Source organism: Apis cerana, linkage group LG6, assembly GCF_029169275.1.
Source record: "Apis cerana isolate GH-2021 linkage group LG6, AcerK_1.0, whole genome shotgun sequence".
NCBI lineage: Eukaryota > Metazoa > Arthropoda > Insecta > Hymenoptera > Apidae > Apis > Apis cerana.
The window spans coordinates 5,938,167-5,958,892 of record NC_083857.1 but is presented as its reverse complement, the minus strand read 5'-3'; the positions used below and the strand labels follow the sequence as shown (position 1 = coordinate 5,958,892).

The 20,726-nt window shown below is 39.0% G+C and overlaps 1 protein-coding gene across 4 annotated transcripts in view; it reads left to right on the top strand.

The window, feature by feature from the left end:
- LOC107998319 (semaphorin-2A) overlaps positions 1 to 20,726 on the top strand; it is a 515,475-nt gene that overhangs the window by 480,535 nt on the left and 14,214 nt on the right. For all 4 annotated transcript variants that reach the window (XM_062076129.1, XM_062076130.1, XM_017057521.3 and 1 more), the window contains 3 exons: positions 12,509 to 12,571; positions 14,060 to 14,167; positions 15,340 to 15,610. In XM_062076129.1, the coding sequence (XP_061932113.1) occupies positions 12,509 to 12,571; positions 14,060 to 14,167; positions 15,340 to 15,610 (442 nt within the window). The remainder of the gene's footprint in view (positions 1 to 12,508; positions 12,572 to 14,059; positions 14,168 to 15,339; positions 15,611 to 20,726) is intronic.

The following is a 20,726-nucleotide window of genomic DNA, read 5'->3' as shown; positions in this document are numbered from 1 at the left end:
CATTTTCATCTTAATATAAATTTAATCCATACCGTATATACTAAAACTATTAAAATCGTAATCTCTTCGATAGTATCAATTTATGTATCAACGAAATAAAATTTCATCAATTGAAATGATCGTATACAAACAATAATTCTTACTACATCTTAATTTTTCCTATATTTATTCTAATATCTTTAAAAATATATATCTATTTCACTATTGCATCACGGACATATCCTTAATTTTGCTTTATCTTTTCGCAAAAAATTATCCACCGACTTGGTTCATACTCAATGCGATCGTTAACTAACATCCCTATTCTATTCCCTCACGATGCTCCGAATCTATTCACGGATCAGCGTTTGATCGATGACGGGGATGACATCGGTATGCATTGGGGTTGACTTTCGAAAAGCCTCGTCCTTTTTCACGTACGCAGATAGTTTTCGCTCCTGCGTTGTAAGAAGTAAATCACAAAAATTGGAATCCACGATATCGGATTGAAATCAATATTGAATGCAGATTGAATCCCGGTTTTTCGCTCCTTTTACCACCATCCCCTCCCCCTTGCCATCACACCCATTCTCTTATCCTGTTTCTCCCTTCGGTGTGCGCACACGATGTGCGTGTACTCATCCACTCTGTTTCTCCATTTTCCACCTCTTCCTGATACACTTCCTTTCTATCTCTATCTTTCGCGCTGGATCAGCGGCAGGGGGGCGCGCGAGTTTGACGGGTTCCATTAAGAAAAAGTGACTTACGGCGTTGATCGACAACGAAAGGCACTTTTCGGTTTCGTCGTGCTCGTAAAAATTCTTCCAGATTCTATGATCTAGTTACGTATGACGGGATCCAGGGAATGTTTAGTTATAGGATATATACGAGTATTGTTTGCCCGAGGATGAAAGAAAATGCCCAGGAGATTATTTAATTTCAAAATTTTATTTTTATATTGACAAAGGAGAGAGATAGAATAACGATTAACGATTTCTGTTAACGGATGTTTCATGATAGACGTTCTCTCGAGAAAGAGGAAAAATAAATAGGTACTTTTACTTATCAATTTCTCTGATATTCATTCTTTCACGAGGAAAATATTGAAATAATATCGCATTTCTTCGCTCTCACTTATAAAGATCACGCTCGCAATTGAGAAGACGAATGTCAAGAATAAAGGAATAGTCGAAAAATTGTTGGAACCACCCGGTATTAACTACCATCTCCCCACGGAAATGGTTATTAGCATATATAGGATATGTACGTGGGAGCAAGGAACGATTCTATCTTCTAACGGCTCACTGCCGCGTATTAATATTTGATGAGATAAAAAGCGGCGCGGTGGCTCGGCCCGATGAATTTTTAACCATGCCTCCCAGGTACCATTACAGGCCTCGAATTTCGAAGGTTAGGGGGTGTCGATACCCCTGAGGATACCGACGAGGTCTTGGCCGTTTCAATAATTTAACACGGTAAATTGTACCGGTCCCCGTATACAGACTGATGCTCCACTTTCTTTTACTTCCGTTCGAAATGTCATTTCGTAAAAGGCGACGGCCCACCGTAAATATTTCATCCCATCCTTGACCATAAATGTAGTTCGATTTCACTTTTATATGGAATCGTAACCTGTTTCGAGTGTAAATGACCTCGTCCCGAACCGTGGAATGATTTATCAAGACGAGGGAAAGGGCATTACGATTTCACGACGGCCACACTTCTTCGTGAACAGAATTGAATTCTGGTTTTTTTCGATATATATATATATATAGTTGGGGTTGAATTTTATCGATGAATTTATCTTCAATTTTCCATTCTCTCCGGTGTAAATTCAACGAAAAGAGAAACACGCAGAGAGTATCAATATCGTACACTTTTTTTAACAGAATTGCAAATTTTTTAAGAATCATCAGTTTGATTTTTAATTAGCTCATACATATACGTGATATAAATCGAGCAATTCACGATGATAAATTTATATTAAATCACAGTATTAGGAAAGCAAAATCCTAACGAAATTCTGAAATTTAGTATTAGATAAATTTCTCTACGAGAAGTCAGATTTTTTCAAAATTGTTATGACAAAAATAATGTACAAAGCATTGAGATCATAAATGTAAGATCAATGCGTTCAACTTTCATTCGCCATCTCCTTATCCAACACTCTCAAAAACAGAAAACGTCGCAACTATAAACCCCAAACCGTCTGAAAATTTAATCCACTCGTTACCGTCCAACCAACCCATTATTCGCTCTCTCATCAAAACTTCAAAACGCAAAACAGTCTCTCGAGCGATGATCTCGTTACGATCAATTTCCTCTCTGAAAAGGAAGCCAATCAAGGGATATTTCGGCTGGTAAAGAGACCAACCTGAACCCGGTTTCACCGAGATTAATCAAAAAGCCACCACGCGTCTTAGGATTTTCACCAACGATTCTCGACTCTCTATTAGGCCTGCTGAAATTTGCAGATGCGCGACACGACACGACACTGTCGCGACGATGATTAAACCGTCGAAACAAGAGAAAGAGAAAGAGAAAGAGAAAGCAGAGGGCGAAGAAGACGAGCAGAAACGAGTTCCTCGTAGTTTAACGACGAGATGACAACTTCTGGATTCTGCTCTGCGACATCATCGCCTCGCCAGGAGCTTAATCAAGCCGGATGCCGAAAGTCTAAAGCCAGCCTGTGATGCGCCCATCCCTTGAATAGAAGAAACGATTCGAAGGTTGATTCGAAGACTTTGGAAGCAGCGAGATTTCGGTCCGAATTGGGGCGGTCGTGTGGACATTCTTTCGAACTCGTCGCATGTCTTTGTTACATAATCAGACCGCTTTTCTTGCATCTTTTTGGAGACAATCCTCTCCACACACGGCCAGAGAAGACGCAATCCGCCATTCTGATCGTGATTGCGCGAAAACTAGTCCAACGAAACGAAATTCCACGACCGATTTTTCGATCGCCTTCGACGCCAGTGTGACTTGGTTTCCCCCAGATTCAAGAGAGATTCTTTTTTTTTTTTTAAATTTGGCTGACGATGAATCGTTGAGAGTTGGAAATATAGGATTGACTCGTTTTTGGAGCATTGTCGATTTGAATAGATAGGGTTTGAATTTGGGTTATTTGATTTTTAAAAGGTGGTTTTGTTGAACAAATGGTTTTTTGATGAATGATTTTGTTTCAATGTTCTTTTTTTTTAATTTTATTTCTGGTATTTGAGGATTTGTTACTTAATTCCATTTTTAATGACAACGTAATGGTTTTTTTTTTACATGGAAATTCTATTTCTTCTAAAAGGATATTTCTGACTTTTATATCTGGATGTATTTCTCTTGCTACTTTTTTCACCCAAAGGAATATTATTAGTTCCTTGCATCATCATTCGAAATAATTAAACATTAACAAACGAATAATTTTTGGATTTCTTTTTTAAAAATACCTAAGAATTCTACAATCTACAGTTTTACAATTACATGAAATTCGAAGCTTAATTATTAATTTATCTATGTATTAGAGCACAATTCTACATCAACCTTTTAACAAAACATTTAATAAAACTCGAATCCTCATTTATTTACCTTCTAGTAACAATCCATGCGATTCTCAACCAAATATTCTTTGAATCTTTCGCCTGAATATCCTCCACTCGTAAATCCCTAAACTCGAGATTTGGCGCCTTTGCAAATCGTTTGCCTGTGTCGCATCATTTCGGCATAGAGCCACGATGGAGGGTGGTTGCGCCGACTCAAAATGCAAGCGTCAACGACTTTCATCGTCTGTAAGATGACTGGCAGGCAGACTGCTTCCTCGCAGACTGCTTACCGAGCGTGTAAACGTGGCTGGGGAACCCCCGTGGCTCAGCTCTCGATCCCCATCGACTTTCCTGCCTGCAGCGAATTCGCGAAAACTGGGTACCCTCTGTAGAGTTTAGGGTTGGGTCAGACGCGCGGAGAGACGGCAGATATTTCTGTTTAATAATCGTGGCCGGTAATGGAAGTCGAGACGTTTGCACGCCGCCAGGCACACCGGTGCTGCCAAGTTAATGACATCGTACCCAATGCTATAAAACGATGCAATCTGACCGGTTGATATTGTTGTTGCGCATGCGCTGCTCCTTGAGATAGGCTTAATTACGACTTAACCTTACGAAAAAAATATAATATCCTTTGTTCCATCATTCTTCTTAGGAATGAATAAATTAGATCGTTTCTAGATCTTTACAAATTTCTGATCATCTTTAATATTATTGCGCGAGTAAACTGTAATTTGCGTTCTTGGTAGACAAAAATTCGTATATCCTGCTGTCACGCGTTATGAAAATTATTAAGGGAATTATTTAAAATCGTTGAAAGCAACATTTTAAAAAGGACAAAAACATTAATTCCACTATCGCATTCCCTTTTCCGATCCAGGCAACTATACATTTTAGGTCGGACATACAGACAGCCGTAATACGTACTATCCTGGTAACTTGCACCTGTTCTCTCCATCCCCTCCCTCTCTTTATCTCTATCTTTCCTGTTTCCCTTCCTCTTTCTTAGTCTGAAGTTCTCCGCGTCTCCTGGTCTCCGTCTGCTTGCTCGAGAACTTTCTGCTGCTCTTTAGTGAATTAAGGACTGGAGAACATAGCCTTTAATCAGAAACCGAGCGAGATTAAGGTGCGTTCCCATTTCGCGAGCTCGTTAACGGGTCCGTGGTAATACGAGAGGTTCGTTAGAAAAACGACGTAGAAGGAGGTCTGATATCGGGGTTGTAATCTGAAATTGAACCGTTAGACGAATCGTCGGCCTCGCTTGCGTGGACTTTTTTCTCTGCTTACGTGACCACCAGGATCGAGATCGATACCGAACGAATACTAATTCCCGTCATTGATTTTTATCCCCTATTCCTATTTCACTTTAATTCACTTAAATTATACCTTAATTATAGCTCAAAGAACGGTAATCCATTCGAAGATATCTATTGACTTATCATTGCTAACTAAGAGTGATTCTTCTCTTCAATTTTGATAGCTTTCTAGAATTCTTCATTGAGGGAAGATTATCAGATCCGGTATTAAACTCACATTACATTCGACGAATCTAATTACTTATTATAGATCGATCAGGGAATACTTTCAAATCACGTTCATTAATCCATTATACACAATATTAATTACAAAGAGATTTTTCTCATCCTCATCCGAAAGAAGAAACACAAACAGTCTACAAAATGAACCCTTCGATGGATTAATGACTTTAATTCAGGCTTCCTTGGCCCGGACTAGGTGCATGGACTCCCCTTAGTCGCGCCCCTTCCATGTAGCCAATACCATTAACATGTTTCGCTTCACCCGACCCTTCGCCGTGTATAAAAAAAGAGAAGAAAGAAAGAAAGAAGAAGAAAAAAGGAAGCAAGAAGGAAAGAAAGAAGAAAAAGAGGGGCAATGGAGGAAGAACCTCTCCAACCTCTCTATCTTCTTCCTTTCAAAGATACTTCCATATCCCTCGATCCCTTGCCTCCATTTTCCAACAGCCCATCGGTATTTCTAACTCGCGTACACAGGTACGGATAGTAATGATTAGTGTAACGAGGAGATCCTTGGCTAAGTTGTAGTTAAGTGCGGATACTGGGAATGGCTCCGCTTTTAATTACAGACGGGCCTGTGTGCGTGTACGTGTGTGTGTGTGTATACATCGCGGCCTTAATGTACCCGTCTGCTTAACGAGTAATACGTCGTTATCAATGGCTACGCGCAGCTGTACCCCTGCGAAGCTGGGATCGTTAAATTATTTTAACGGGGGCAAACCGGTGGAATTTACGCGAGGCAAACGATTTTCGTTTCCATCCCCCTCTCCCTCCTTCTGATCGGCTAGGCACACGCTTAACTTCACTTGCAGGTGGATGACACCGGGGTAAAGACGGATATTTTAGGAGTTAGGAGAGCGGGTGTGCGGTTATAGTTACGCTCACGAGACACTAAGGTGGATTTACGCAGGCAAACGATTTTCATCCCTCGAGGAACGTGGGTGTACACATCTCGCGAGGGGAGGTAAAGAAGGGTCCTGTGTTGGTCCTGAAAATTAATTATATTTATGGTTAGTATATTTTTCTTGCGAGGGGTATTGAATTTTTGAAACGTATTTTTCGAATTCACGCGATGAAATCGATTTTTAAGAATCTGGAAAAAAAATGTTGAGGATGAATATCGAACGAGAGCATAATGGATAGTAGATGAAAATCAATGTTGGGAACAGTATTTAAATTGAGGGAAACTTGAAAATGTCAAACGAGAAGACAATGTCTATTCGGTTATTACTTAGCGGTCGCTTTGCATAGGAAATGCGAGGCGTATATCACCGACTTTGAGATGAACTAGTTCTCAAACCACGTGCTTGGTATTTCGAGAATAATTGTACAGAGCGAGGGAATGTTACGTATACATATATATATATATATGTACATAGTTCGCAAGTAGATTATCTTTATACGTGGTCAGATCTGAAAATTATCATCTTGCTAACGTTCCTCCTTTAACAAATATTTTCGTAAACGTTAAGTTTCTCGAAGCTGTGTAGATTAGTCTTCCTTATCTTCGTTTAATGTTACTGTTTTGCAGTATAAATTTTCAGGAAATTTCATCTGTAATAAAATTTTCATGCTTATTTTTATTATTTTTTCCAGTCTCATAGTTTGTCTTTTAGTTATTTTATAGAAAGAAGAATTATTCGATTTCTTTCTTTCAATTTTCTGTAATTATTCTTTGCAAATGAAAAATGTATCAATGAAATCAAAAGATTTAGATTAGAAAGTTTATCAAAGAAATGAGGTGATTAAAATTAGTAGAAATAAATTTGGAATGTCTTTGACGAGATGATTGTACAGAGAATGAATATAGAAATGCAAGATGTTCGATCATTTATTTCTTATAATTTCGGTAACATTGATTAATGATCGAATAGAAGATCAGTGCTGTTGCAAATCCAGTAATATTGCATGATTTGGAAGGTTTATATAGATTTCTAATGATGCAATGAATACTATGCGATTCAGTTATTACACGTTCATATGCATTTCATCATTAGAAATATAAACCTGCCGAATCGTCGTTGATAAATCGATATTGCACGAAGAATTAACAGTTTTTCTATAACACAAATTGATTAAGTTATTGTTTGCTAATTATATAAAAATAAATTATCGATATAAAAAAAGTAGAAGAAGAAAAAAAATATTAAAACACTGAGTATTATACACCTTTTATCATTAATCCAACTCCATAAAAACCAATTATAAGCATATATCTACTATCATTTTCATATCAAGTCGCGTTTAAATGCAATCAACATTCTAATCAATGAGCCACGATCAAAGCCAGTGGACTTATCTTTCGATTCCTATCTCTATTATTGCAAATAATTCGTTAGAATTATAGGAAACGATCATCGTCTGCATTCCATCTGGAAAAAATTCAAAAGTGCCGCCTAATTGTGAACACTATGGCGATCAACGACGCGACACTAGCGCCACGTGACCATTAACTAATTCCACTTTTCCACTTATTCGAAATATTCGAATTGTTACACATCTTTCTACAAACATATTTCGTTAATTATCGATTCGAAATTCGAAGACAAAGATCATCCAACTATTCCACACTCGTTCGTAGCTCAATCCTCCTTCTTGCTCCTCTATTTAAACAGGACAGGTTTGCAGGTTAATTAAGCATTCGTGTGCGTGCTCGTTCATGAGTCTTGTTCCACATGCACGTGCGTGATCCCTAGCATAATGGCACGCTCGTATTTGTGCACGATTATATATTCACACGCATACGCGTGAGGATACCACGTGTATATGTTACAGAGACGCGTGCGAATATTTGCAGACAAACGTGTTTGTGGACGTACGCGTGTGATTACTCGATGTCGTGGATGTTCGGCTGAGATCGAACGTTCTCGTGATTGTACGAATATGCTGGATCGGTGATTGTTGATAGGAATTGGTCCCTTTATGATACGTAATATATACACGTTTGATATTAGTTTAATCCATTTGATAATTTATCACGATCGAACGATAATCGAGGGAGTTAATTTTAATAGTTTTATACGTTTTTTCTTTAAAAGAAGTATTTTCTTGTCAAAGCATTCAATTATCGTGCTCGTTCCTCTTTTATTCGAATATTTGTTAATTATTATTTTTCAAACGATACAATTTGAACTACTTTTGTAACCTCTTTTCAAAACAATTATTACAAAGACGCTACGATAAAATCTTTACAATTAAGTGGAAAGAGGGACGGTTTTATCAGACATGAAAATAAAAATTACACGGTAAAAGTTCTCTGTTTCAATTAATGTATTCCATTCTATAGTAATAGAAATATGACAGAAAGCATTGCATGTTCACGATATATTTAGGAATTGTACGTTTAACAATTGCTGGTCAAGGAAAACGGAGAGAGAGTATTAATTATCCATAAACTTTTATTTTCACTTTAAGAAATTTATTTTTTCACAATTCAAATTCAGTTACGCGAGGAACGATATTTTTTTTTTGATATTGAAGCGTAAATTCCACGCGAAGGGCGTGTAAAAAAATTCAAAGATCTTGTAAAAATAGGAAGCTAAAAGATATTTAATTCACCTCATTTCCGCGAACGTAATAATCGCCAAATTACGCCATGAATATAAAAAGCTCACCCATAAATCAAAAGTAAATTTGCTTTTTCAACTACCCTGAATCGACCTCGTTTCATTCGCGGAAAGTTCAATAATAAAGCTAACGTAGCAGTTAATGGTTATACACCTATTACACTTTCACCCATTATCCCCTTATTAAAAAAGCTAAGCTCAAAGATCAAAGGATATTACGAGAATTAAAAAATTAAAGATAAAAAAAGAAAAGAAAAATTAAAAAGTACGTATATATCAAACCCCTTAAACAAGATTTCAGACAAATGCAAATTCATCAATGGGAAAATTGCACGATGAATCGAACGAGATAAATTTTCCCAGATTATTTTCCTTTACTTTTGATCGGAAGAACGTCAAGTTGGTCTTCGCTTCGAAAATTTTCCCCAGCCATGCTCCCGCTATCGCTTGCAATCGCGGTGAATATCGAGAGGTTCGAGAATCGAGACGCGTAAAATCGAGATTCGCGCTGCCCCGCTCGCGGGATACGTAAAGTTGGAGGGGTCAAAAGCTCATAGAATAGAATTCCTCGCAGGAATTCCATTTTACGCGGGCATTGCCGCGAGCCAGACGATTCGATTCGGTTCGAGGCGATTCATTCTACCTTCGCCCCGAACAAATAATTTTCCACGCTCGCCGAAAACCTATCGCGAGATCAAATACCACATATTGTCTCTAACATATGTGAGCTCGCAAAAACGCAATTTATCGCGTGTACTTCGGGAACGTGTAATTTTTCTGACCGAAATAATTTTCTTTCCCACGCTTTCCCTGCTTTCAATGCACCACCGTTTAGTTTCCTCCGTATAATATTAAACCAACGTTAATGGAAGAGAATTTTCCCCCTTTTTTTTTAGATTTTAGAATTATTCAGTGACTGAAAATGATGTTGTATTTCTCTAGACAATCAATCCCCTCAATACTCTCTCCTCTCTTATATATATATATTTACATCGTTGATCCAAAGGAAGGATCGATGCAAAATATCTGGGGAAAAAATTGATCATCCGCGATTTTAAAAATATCAGGCGTATAATTTCCCCGATTTTCGAGAGTACGCCCCCGCTACTGTCCTCCGCATTGTCCGAATAAATATCACGGCACGGTCAGTCGCGTGCGCGAGCAAAAACAATTCTTTCGTTAATTTATTAGCCGTAGATCACTGTCAGCCGGCCGGCGTTTCGGCTTTCCCCCCTCCCCGGGTCCCTGGGCCAGGACAATTTCGAGGATCAACGCGGTTTCTGGCCGTGACACCGGAGCGGGGAACGGCACGCGACGTCCGCAGGAGATCGATCGTTAAGGGCAACGCGTTTCGGACGATTGACCGTGCAAACGAACCACTTCCTTTTCCGGATCGTGTCTACGACCTCTGGCGCACGAACCAGCTTCAGTTCAATAGGGGTTGTATTCCTTCAAGGCGTCGAAATCTATGGCGGAGGGATCACGATTTATCCGTTTTTCTCTTTCTTTCATGAAAAACGTTCCGATCGCGAAAGAATATCGAATATTTCGATGTTTCGTTCTTTTTTATTACTTTACTTTTACTTGATTGCACGTTAAATCATATGTTTATAATTATTTGACGTAACTCTTTCGCGGTATGGGTATTAAAATATAGAAATAAATAATTCGTCTATGGCTCATCATTGCAAAGAGGGAATTGGTGGGGGTGGACGAACGTAAGAATAATTTGAAAAAGATCTTTGCTAAAACTTGCTCTTTCTAAACTCGGTAGACTATGTACTTTTCGTCTTGAAGAAGATTCATCGTCACCGACACGCGCACACATAGAAATTCGCAGACAGTACTTAGTCTTTCCAATGTACACATAGACATCTAAAATCTCAACCTTTCAAAGATAATGCGATGTTCTTAAAGGTCTCTTCCATATCTTCGTGATACCTAATTACTCTAATTGCCAAGTGTCTGGATTATCTTGCCTTATTTAATTATTATTAGATATTCATTAGCTATAATAAATTGTGCAAACGGAATGTGTTAATAATTTTGTTTCAAGACTTAATTTCGAAATCCAATTTTAAAATTTAATAAGTTAGAATTTTGGTTACGTAGAGATATAAATCTGATTAATCTATATTATATTACTTTCTATATCTGCTATTACTATTCTTACGATAAAGTGAATTAGAGAAATGAAAATCTCGTTCAACAAATTATATTTAAATTATTTGTTTGTCCAATGAAAAAATTAAATATAATTTATAATTGTACAAGAGATAGTAAAAGGGAAATATAGTTTATGCATATAATTTATGCAAATTTGATCCTATCTTCTTTCACACGCAGAAAACATTTTTAATCGACAAAATAAATTAAATTATACGTTACATTATTTCTCATTAACAAAAATTTCAATTACTGACTTTCTTTTTTTAACACGGAATGAAACCAATAATTAGTTTTCAATTTTCTTCAAATTGTCAATAGCTTCTTTTCATTCAATAATTAAAAATTAATTATAAATAAACACCTTACCTTATCCCAATATTTTTCAAGAGATGAATTTTACTCAAACTCACGATATCGAAACCTCGATTATACGTAAACTGGATAATCCTTTTACTTTTTCCTCTCCGAGACCACTTATTACAAAACTGGGTCGACGAATCAGAATCACTGTTTGAACCTGTATTACCGTATTCAATCAGAAACGAGTGAAGAAACGTTGCCATCCATCGGCCGAGTCATCAAAGAGCGCCACCACCCTCTTCTCAAAAGTGAAGACACGAGACTTGATACCGTGCTCCCTCCCCTTTTTTTTCAATTCCGTCTGTTGACCCCATTCCGGCCGACACATTCGCAAGGGTTGAGCTTTGGAAAAGCTCGAGGCGTTCGTCTGCCATGGCGTCGCGACCCGCACAATGACACGAGTGTGCAGCCTCTTCTTCACGCTCGCGAAACGTCGAGCATGCACTCGTAACGCCTCTCCATGTTGTGTAAGGTCGGGACCAAGAACGTCGTAGGTGAGGAAAAGGTATGGAAAGTAGGAGAGACGGTGGCTGAGGGCGAATGAACGTGAAACGAACGAACTCGAGCCACCACCCAAAGAGATCTCGAGCCCCAGTCCCAGAATGACTCGTAATTATGGCGGCCGTCTTCGAAATAGAATTCTCTCGCGACGATGACGAGTCATTCAGAAGGATTAATTTCGATCTATATTCCAATCAGTGAATATCTTATCGATCGTGTTTCTTCCTTGAGATTTTCAATTTGTTGGATGTAAGTTTGTAAGTAGTGTAAATAAAAAAAAGGAATCGTGAAAATGATTCCAGCTCCATTATCGATCATTCTTCTAATAGGGATAGTTATATTTCGTTTTCATTATTTTTTTATAGAAATGAAATATATCGTTGAAGTTTAGATAACTTTTGAAGCTTTGCTCCTATTGAAATTAAGCTTTGGAAAAGTTGTTTCATCTGTTTCTTGATCGAAAATGAAGGAAGAAACATCGAATATTCGTTGTTAATCGTACTTCACGAGAGTCGTTTGTGTTTCTTAATGATCGTGTCCCATTTTCCACCACATCGCGAGTTTTAATCTGGTATGATTTTAATCATTCAAATTAAATGTTGCAACGTTTAATTGTTGATCTGAATATTTTAAAAAGTATTCTAAACTTTTTATCGACACGAGGTTTCCAACAATTTCAACGTCTCGAATGATTTTCGATTTAATGTAATACAACGTAACGTAACAATTAATATTTTGATCTAAGCTTAAAAAAAAATAGAACAAAGTGTATAATTCACAATTACGCAAATTTGTTAATTTGTCTACAATACTTGACACGTTGAGGCGCATTGCAAGAAATAACCCTTTCCTTTTTTTTTTGCAGAGGGACGCGCTTCATCTGGAGCCGAGCAACGTGGCAAATTGTGTGTCCAAAGGGAAATCAGAGGTGAATTACTTCTTTATTTCATTATCGCATTTACCGGGCCGGGTTCGCGCCGCTTTTCAACGGAATTTTAATAACGGCGCAATCTAATTAAAGCGTCACTTAAAATGGAACTGCGGAGATGGTAATTACCTCAAGTATAGGGACGTCATATAGGGAGAGAAAGAATAAAATTTCGTTATGATAAAACGGCCTCGATCCGGAAAAAACGGAAGCAAATTAAGCTTTCCTTAGATTAAAAAAAAAAAAAAAAAAAAAAAGAATAAAAAATAATACACAGAGTAGAAAAATAAAAGAATGATCTCGCACACGAGTTACTCGAGTATTCTCGTCCTTATTGCGTGTAAAAATAAATGGATTGCGGTTAAATAAAATGAAGAGGAATGAATGGAGGTAGAAATCCCGGGTTTAATCGGGTTTCAATTCTATGGAATCGTATCTAAACGAAACTTGATATCGAACAAATTCGTTAAAACCTGTCAACGACGTTGCGCAACTTTTACCATAACGGAATAATAATGGGAAACAACTTTAGATCAAAATATTTCCACACGCGAGAGGAATTCGTTTTATGGAGTATCGATCGGGCCGCGTTGACGTTCCCTTAATTGAGAACGGATTCGTTCGTCTGATGACGTTTCCAATTTGGCGGTGATAATGTTTCCATATAGCGATAATTTTCAAGCTGGGGAGGGAAACACCCACTCCCGCTAATTGGCAATTTTTCGCGCGATATTTACGCGCATGACATCGTTTATTTTATACAATTCGTAATGCGGACGAGAAAGTTCGAAAGATAAACTGCGGCAAATTCACCGTTTAGCCGTCGTTTGTTAACGGTGGCGACATCTCTTAGAAACCATAAGCTAAAATATCGATCATCTTCTGTTTGTTTTTATTTTTTCTTTCCATGCTCCGTTTCATAAAGTCTTGTATACGTTTCTCGTGCGTACATCATTTACAAGTTATTTCCTTCTACTCAAAATCATTCTTATATAATAAATAATTAAATAAAGGATAATAATTCGAAAGAGTTATTACGCTCTTTTCCTCTCTTTCTTAAAAATGATAAGCGGAAGGAATTATCGGAAATTCGAATCCCTAATTCGATAATATTCCTTCACATTTTATCGCTTCATCTTGCAGACGTAACGATCGCATTTTAAGGCGGACAATTCGCCGCCGTTTATCGCGGCTTCATTCGGTATTCATCGCGCACGCATCGGCGAGGTGTAAGGTCCACGCAAATACTCTCTACGTGACGACAAAACCAATTTATTTCCCGCGCGCCAATTCGCAGCGAAATACGCGAGGCGCGACGTGATCGGCCACGGTGGAACCCTTTGCCTCGCGATCCCGTTCTGTATAATTTTCTGAAAAATCCGTGTCCACGCATCGGAACACTTGCCCTTCTCCCTTCCACGCGACCGTGGCCACGTTTCTTCGCACGTATCCGTGGGAAATTCAATTTTCTTTCCCCTTCTTTCGCAGCACTTCGACTGCCGGAATCACATAAGGGTGATCCAGCCAATGGGGGATGGAAATCGGCTGTACATGTGCGGCACGAACGCCCACTCGCCTAAGGATTGGGTGATTTATGTAAGTATCCGTGTGTTTGTTCTTCATTTCCCCCGTTTGTTTCACGAATCGAACCTCGCTGGTTTCCGTGTCGAGGGATTTTTTTAGTGTTTCGAATCCGTATGCCCTTTGGTAAACACACGAGGGAAACTTTGGAAGGGCTCGTCCAATCTTTGCATAAGCGAGTTTTCGAAATTTCCAATGTTTTTTTCGATTGTTTCAGCTAATTTGAGAGAGAAAAAATGATGGATACACAAAATTGAAATGTAATTTTAAAAATGTTTACGGACTCTTTTCATTAAATTTCATGTAAGAAATAAATTTATAAATTTATAGATAAAAAGTCGAAAGACAAAATTGTACAAAGTAGATAATAACATTTAATGCCTTTAATCTCCGTATCGTTGGTGCTTCGTGCAATTTAGGTATCAATTCCTCTCGTGAAATCTAACACAATTTTACCGGTGGTGCAGTTACGCAACAAGGTAAATGAATCGTGCGTTCAAGTACCCGTGTAATGAAGTCAAAGAATATATTGGTCTCGCTTTGTCGAAGATTACGACTCCCGTGCGTGTAATAGAGTTTCGGTAATGTGTAGCTTTTGCGTAGAAACGTGCTACTCTAACCTCAAATTTCCTGCCATGCATGTGCAAGCAACGTGTCCTTTTTATAAGCATATTAAATTTTTAATTTTAGAATTTAATGTTGTACAAATTTTTTTTTACAATTTTTATCACGAAAGGACAGTATGACAAAATTTAATGTAATTTTAATTTTCCACAATTATCCAAATTATATAACTATATTTATTTTTCAACGTGATTTATAATTTAATTTATAACTTATTATTATTCAGTTATAAGAGATCACAATAGTCTGAATTAAATTTGTGTTTTATTTAATTTTATTCAATATATTCAAATGTTATTGATAATTTTTCTGAACTAAACTTGAAAATATTTTAACAAGAAGATAGAAAATTACGAAAAATATATACACACCACCAAGTTACGAGTTGATAATATCCAAGAAGAAACAAAACGAAAGAAAATAAAATCGTTGAATTCACACTGTTATCATTTTACGGATCCCACGAAACACTTTTAAAGTTCCAATCGACACGGCGAATAATAAAAATAACCGAACTGTGATCGTTTACGAGCCTTTATATGTTTATCGAACCTTGGTTACAGAGCAATCTGACCCATTTACCTCGCCACGAGTTCGTCCCAGGCGTGGGAATGGGCATAGCTAAGTGTCCTTACGATCCTGCGGACAATTCGACGGCCGTGTGGGTGGAAAAGGGAAATCCTGGGGACCTGCCAGCTCTTTATTCCGGAACCAACGCCGAATTCACGAAAGCCGATACCGTAATCTTCCGCACGGATCTGTACAATTTAACGACCGGTCGGAAGGCGTTCAGCTTCAAGAGGACGTTGAAGTACGACTCGAAATGGTTGGACAGTAAGTGCACGGCAATTTCTTTCCCTTTCTTCCTCTACTTTAAGTCTGAGGGGCAATATCCCCGGAGAATTAGTGCTTCGTCCACTTGGAAACTTTTTATACCGACCTAACTAGACGGAATCGTTGTAACAACGCTTTAAATTTGACCGTGTTTTCCATCCGGCTACGATATTCGAAGGTATTGGTATTTTCGCGAGAAAGGTTGCGAAGTTGAGGAAGAACGAGATTTTCTTTGGAGTAGAGGTGGTTAGGGGAAAATGTTATTGAGAAAAGTTGGCGGAGCCATATTTAGCTTAGCAGTAAGTAGGTTCACTTCTGCGCGAGACTCTGAAATATCGCAATTGGGAGAGCAACTTTTATATCTGTCTCGAAAAATTGTTACTTACGTAACAAGCAACAGGTCCATTCTAATTATTATTATTTGAATTTTTAAAGTATTACATAATATTATGATACGAATTTTGAGTTTCTTTTCCTTTTTAACTCGTTGAATTAATTTCTATATATGCGTCTATCGTATAGAAAGTATATTTTTTTGACGAGGAAGAAGAAAAATCGAAATCGATTGATTCATCGTAAATACAATCTTCATTACGATCTATAATTCCCGTTTAAAATTCTTACCTTCAACCGATCTTACCAGCAAATCTCTCTTAAATTCCATCAACTGCACAAAACCGTAAAATTGAAAACACCACCGATTCTTCCTCACCCGTGTTGAATATTCATCGATCGTGTGACGGCAAAGAAGTCAGCGTTCACCGCTTAAAGCCGCTTGTTACAGCTCGCCCCATCAACAAAGAAACTTTCATTAAAATCTGAATACGGATTTCCCGTGTTGGAAATGCACGAAGAAGGAAGAAGAGAGAGAGTGGCTTCGTTACAGGGAGATGACTCTTTGAGACTCAAGAACGTTGCAAGAAACGCGTGCAATACACGTGTACCTCGGTTAAATAGTAAGCGTATAAAGCCAGCCGATACGGCGTCTCTGTTCTCCGGAAACGGTCTTTTCATACCGCTCACGTGATAAAGAGGACGGGTTATACGGGATGAAGGATACGGATTCGAAGGGTAACACGATCGGTGGTGTGGGTTCAAGGGTGTCTCGGTTCTAAGAATCGAGATAGCGATAAAATAACACCCGACCCGAGAAAAATTCTCGTTCGTGGCCGTCTTTTACCCAGGGTGGAACGAAAAGAGGAGCACTGTTGGCCGGATGGAACGACCCTTTACGCGGCCCTGTGTGTATTCCGATCTTTAATCAGTTTTCAGCCAGGTCGTTGGATCGGCGAGGGTGGATTATTGCGATTCGTTGGATTTTTTCGTTACCGAACGGAACACCGGCTGGAATTCGAAAGCGGGCGGGGGAAATTGGAAAATGTAGATTAGAACGTGTTCCGTGTATCGGATCGTGGAATGCGGTAATCAGATTCAAACGCGTCTGAACAGCTTTGATTTGTTTGGATTACGTTTGTTTGCCTCGTTTGATTGTGAATTACGTTTCTCCAATGCCGGGGAACACCACCACGGGGTAATCGTGAAAGTGTGTAGTAATGACGACGTTATATTTAACGAAGGTATGGGGCTCGTGCAAAGGTACAAAGGTATGGCGAAATACTTCGCCTCAATTTGGACTCATCCTCCCCTCCAAGGGTTACTCGATACTGGTTTTAAGCTGTCGTCAACCTCTCCATTGACGCGTATGTTCTCGTCATTAACCTCTTGATTTAATTTTTTCCCCGTTTCATTCTATATTTTTAAACTGATATAATACTACAAAGGAAGGAAATAGGCAATTTATTAGTAATTCTGGGAAGGGAATATTTTTTAAAAAGCAATTAATAACTTAAATATCAAGGGTTACTTCAATCGACAAATGTATCTACAGAATCAACTTTAACTTTCATTTTAATAATTATTTCCGAGTGAGATACGATTAACATCGTCAATGAATATTAATAAAATACGAACAAATATTCATGAACGTTATAAAATCGTATTATATATATATAGTTTGACATAATTATTCAAATATTTTCACGAAATCGTTGTGCATTCAATCTGCAAAGGATGCATTCGCTCGAAAGTGAAAGCGAACAATTGTTCCGCTAAGAATAATTCAGTCACGTATTATTCGGAAACAATTTCATTTGCGCCGAGTGTCGCTCCTTGCCGCGGTTGACTCGAATCATAAATCCCCGCGCGAACTTATCAATTAATTTCAACTTCAACCCCCGTGTATCTTGTCTCTCGCGGCGAGCCGGGAAATAATAGCATCTCGGCTAGTTGCTAGTTGCCTTATATTTCTCATTAGAGACGCCTGCCTCCCGCCCCCATCTTGCCAAGGGTGGCAGCGAGTAAAATTCGACCTTTCCCCATCTCCAAGGTCGCTCAAGGTCTCGAGAAGGGGAAGTGAAACAAGGTGAAGGAGAACTTCCCCATCAGCTGAGGCGAGATGCATGATTAGCCGTTTGTTTCATCGTTTAATTTGAACCAGCCACCCCTTTCAGCCTCTTCCCTCGCCCCCTCGCGCTCTTTTACCACCGCTTCCAAGGGCGGGACGCTGCCATCAAGAGCCATTTCCCCGCATCGAGTTTGTCTATTAACAGAGGCGTTGATTAAATGCAGGAGAGAGAGCAGAGAGACGGATAGGTTCACGTGCTCGTTGTTCCTCTCTGTTTCCAGTAATCCTTTCTCTCTCTCTCGATTCCCTCTCGAGCGTCTCTCGTTCCACGCGTACGCAGCAAAGTGTGCGGAATGAAGATCGATGCGATTCGCGGTCGGGGAGATGAAGGAAATCGCGTGGAGAACGTAAACAGGGATCGAAGGAAAAAGTGTGGACGGAGACCTTTAAACGAGGCTTTTGAATAAGCGGACCAGTTTCACGAACGACGATGCTCGTCGATCGTTTGTTTTGCTTTCGTTGTGCTTCAACAATTCTGAGAAGAGTTCCTTTCGGTTCCTTGTTTGTTTATCCCGAGAAGATTAGTTCGTTGGATTTGTTAATCCGATCGTTACGCGAGGATTGTTTACAATTAAATGGAAACGGTAGGTTGGCTCTCATTCGTAATTTCAAATTATGCGATAAATTCAGCTTAATCGGCGATCAGCGGTTTTATACCGTTCGTTTAATTCGTTGTATAAAGTGTTTGAGAGCCGCCATTTGGTTTGCTGGGTTTTAGATGCACGATGTAAAATGAACGAGGTGGATTTGCGTTTTAGTACGAGTATTTCGCGAGTGTTTAATATTTTCCTTGATCGTAGCGCGGTAAATAGGATTACGCGGACGATTAGAGGAAAGAAATCTCACAAAATCTCATCATTCTTATCAATCAAATCGAGACGAAATATCACGTCCAATTAACCCTATCAAATTCTCTTCCCCCTTTCCCATTTGTCTTCGTCGAAACCTGTCCAACTACCACAAACTTGTCCCGAAACTTGGGAACACGGATTGTCAAAACGAGTCGCAGGAAGTGAAAACTTACCAAATTTTCCCTATATAAACGTCCGCGTAAAGTAGATTTTCCGTCTTCGGGCTAGGATTGAAAATAGGACGGAGATAGCGAGCATTTCCGAAAATTAACCGGTCGCGGGTAATTTGGCATATTTATTAACGAGGCGTCGTCCTTAATGGGTAGCGAGAGACCCGCGGAAAATAGAATTTCGTATTTGCCCGCGCGTCTCCTCGCCACTTGTAAACTTTATGAAACTGGCCCCAAGGGTGATTTCATTATTCCTCGCGCGGCGCGCGAAATCGAGAGTGAGAACGCCGCCGGAACAGCGTTCCGTTTCCGCTCTCACCGTACAATACACCCTCTCCACGAGGTGAGTAGTCCAATCAAAACTCGCTCGTGTTTCTCTCTGAATCCAGACATTTCCTTTTTCCTTCTCTGCTTCGTTTCTCTTCCACCCTGCCCCTCTCTCCCCCTCTTTCGACTTCCTCGATATATCAAACTTGGAGCGGGCGAAGCGTCAGACAATCGATTTAATCGGTGAACTGTGAAAGAGATTGTGGCCTCCACCCCCTCACGGTCGCATAATGTAAAATCGACGGGAAAGAGAGAGAGAGAGAGGAAGAGAGCGGCGCGATTTAAGCACGGAGGGGAAGGAAAAATTCGATTTCCGGCAAGGGAGCATCGTTGTTTTTAGACGAAAAACGTCCGTGGTAAACTACTTGCTCGGCGTATCGGGATCGTGAACGGGGCAATTAGGAAGGCGTGACTCGAATGCATGGCTAATTGATCGGAGGAATAAAAATCGGACGCGTGGGCGGATATTTTTCAGGGGATTTATGGCCAGGTATTTCACGTTGGACGTTCTTTTTGGTGGGGAGGAGGAGGAATAGATGTTATGCTAAGTGAAGGGGTTGGAGGAGAAAATTAAATCTTATATTTGATGTGTAATACGATAGTGTTTAGTTGTTCTTTTTTTCGTCAGAATATTTAAAATGATTTAACTATTCTCTAAGTTACAAAGAAATCTTGTTTCCTCTATTTTAATCTTCATTAACCAGCATAATCTATAAAATTATCGATACTCCAACAGTAACGAGCGAATCGTTAAGGGATTTTTTTACGGTAACAAATTATAAAAGCGACAAATGGATGCTCGTTAAAAATGAGTTGGAAGAGCTTCGTCACGAAATGTTAAGTGAAAACTAGAAAACTCGTTCCCTCTTCGAATGTAAAACTTGCCGCGTCGTAACTTTTTCATTCGTACGTCTGTTTTATAGTTTTTCTCTTCGTTGGTTCCTCGAAATTTCAAAGTTCTTCGAGAGCTCTGGCCGTATCGTAACCCTTTCGCAATAATTTCTTCGGCTGTTGAACTTTTGTTTCTCTAACCAGCGCCTCGATCTCGAATGGGGCATCGACATAAGATACTCGACGCGCCATCTCGTGTAAAAATATCGAAACTAAACATTGACGCTTAAGTACATATTATGTATTATACGCTTCTTTGGAAAATGTATGCAAGTTAAGAATTTTCATTTTATTATTTCATACGAAATATCATTTAATCTGTGGATGGAAAATAATATGACAAATTGAAATTCAACGGTTGAAACAGGATGATGACTATTTTCAATTTACCTTCCATTACGTTCTCTATTTTA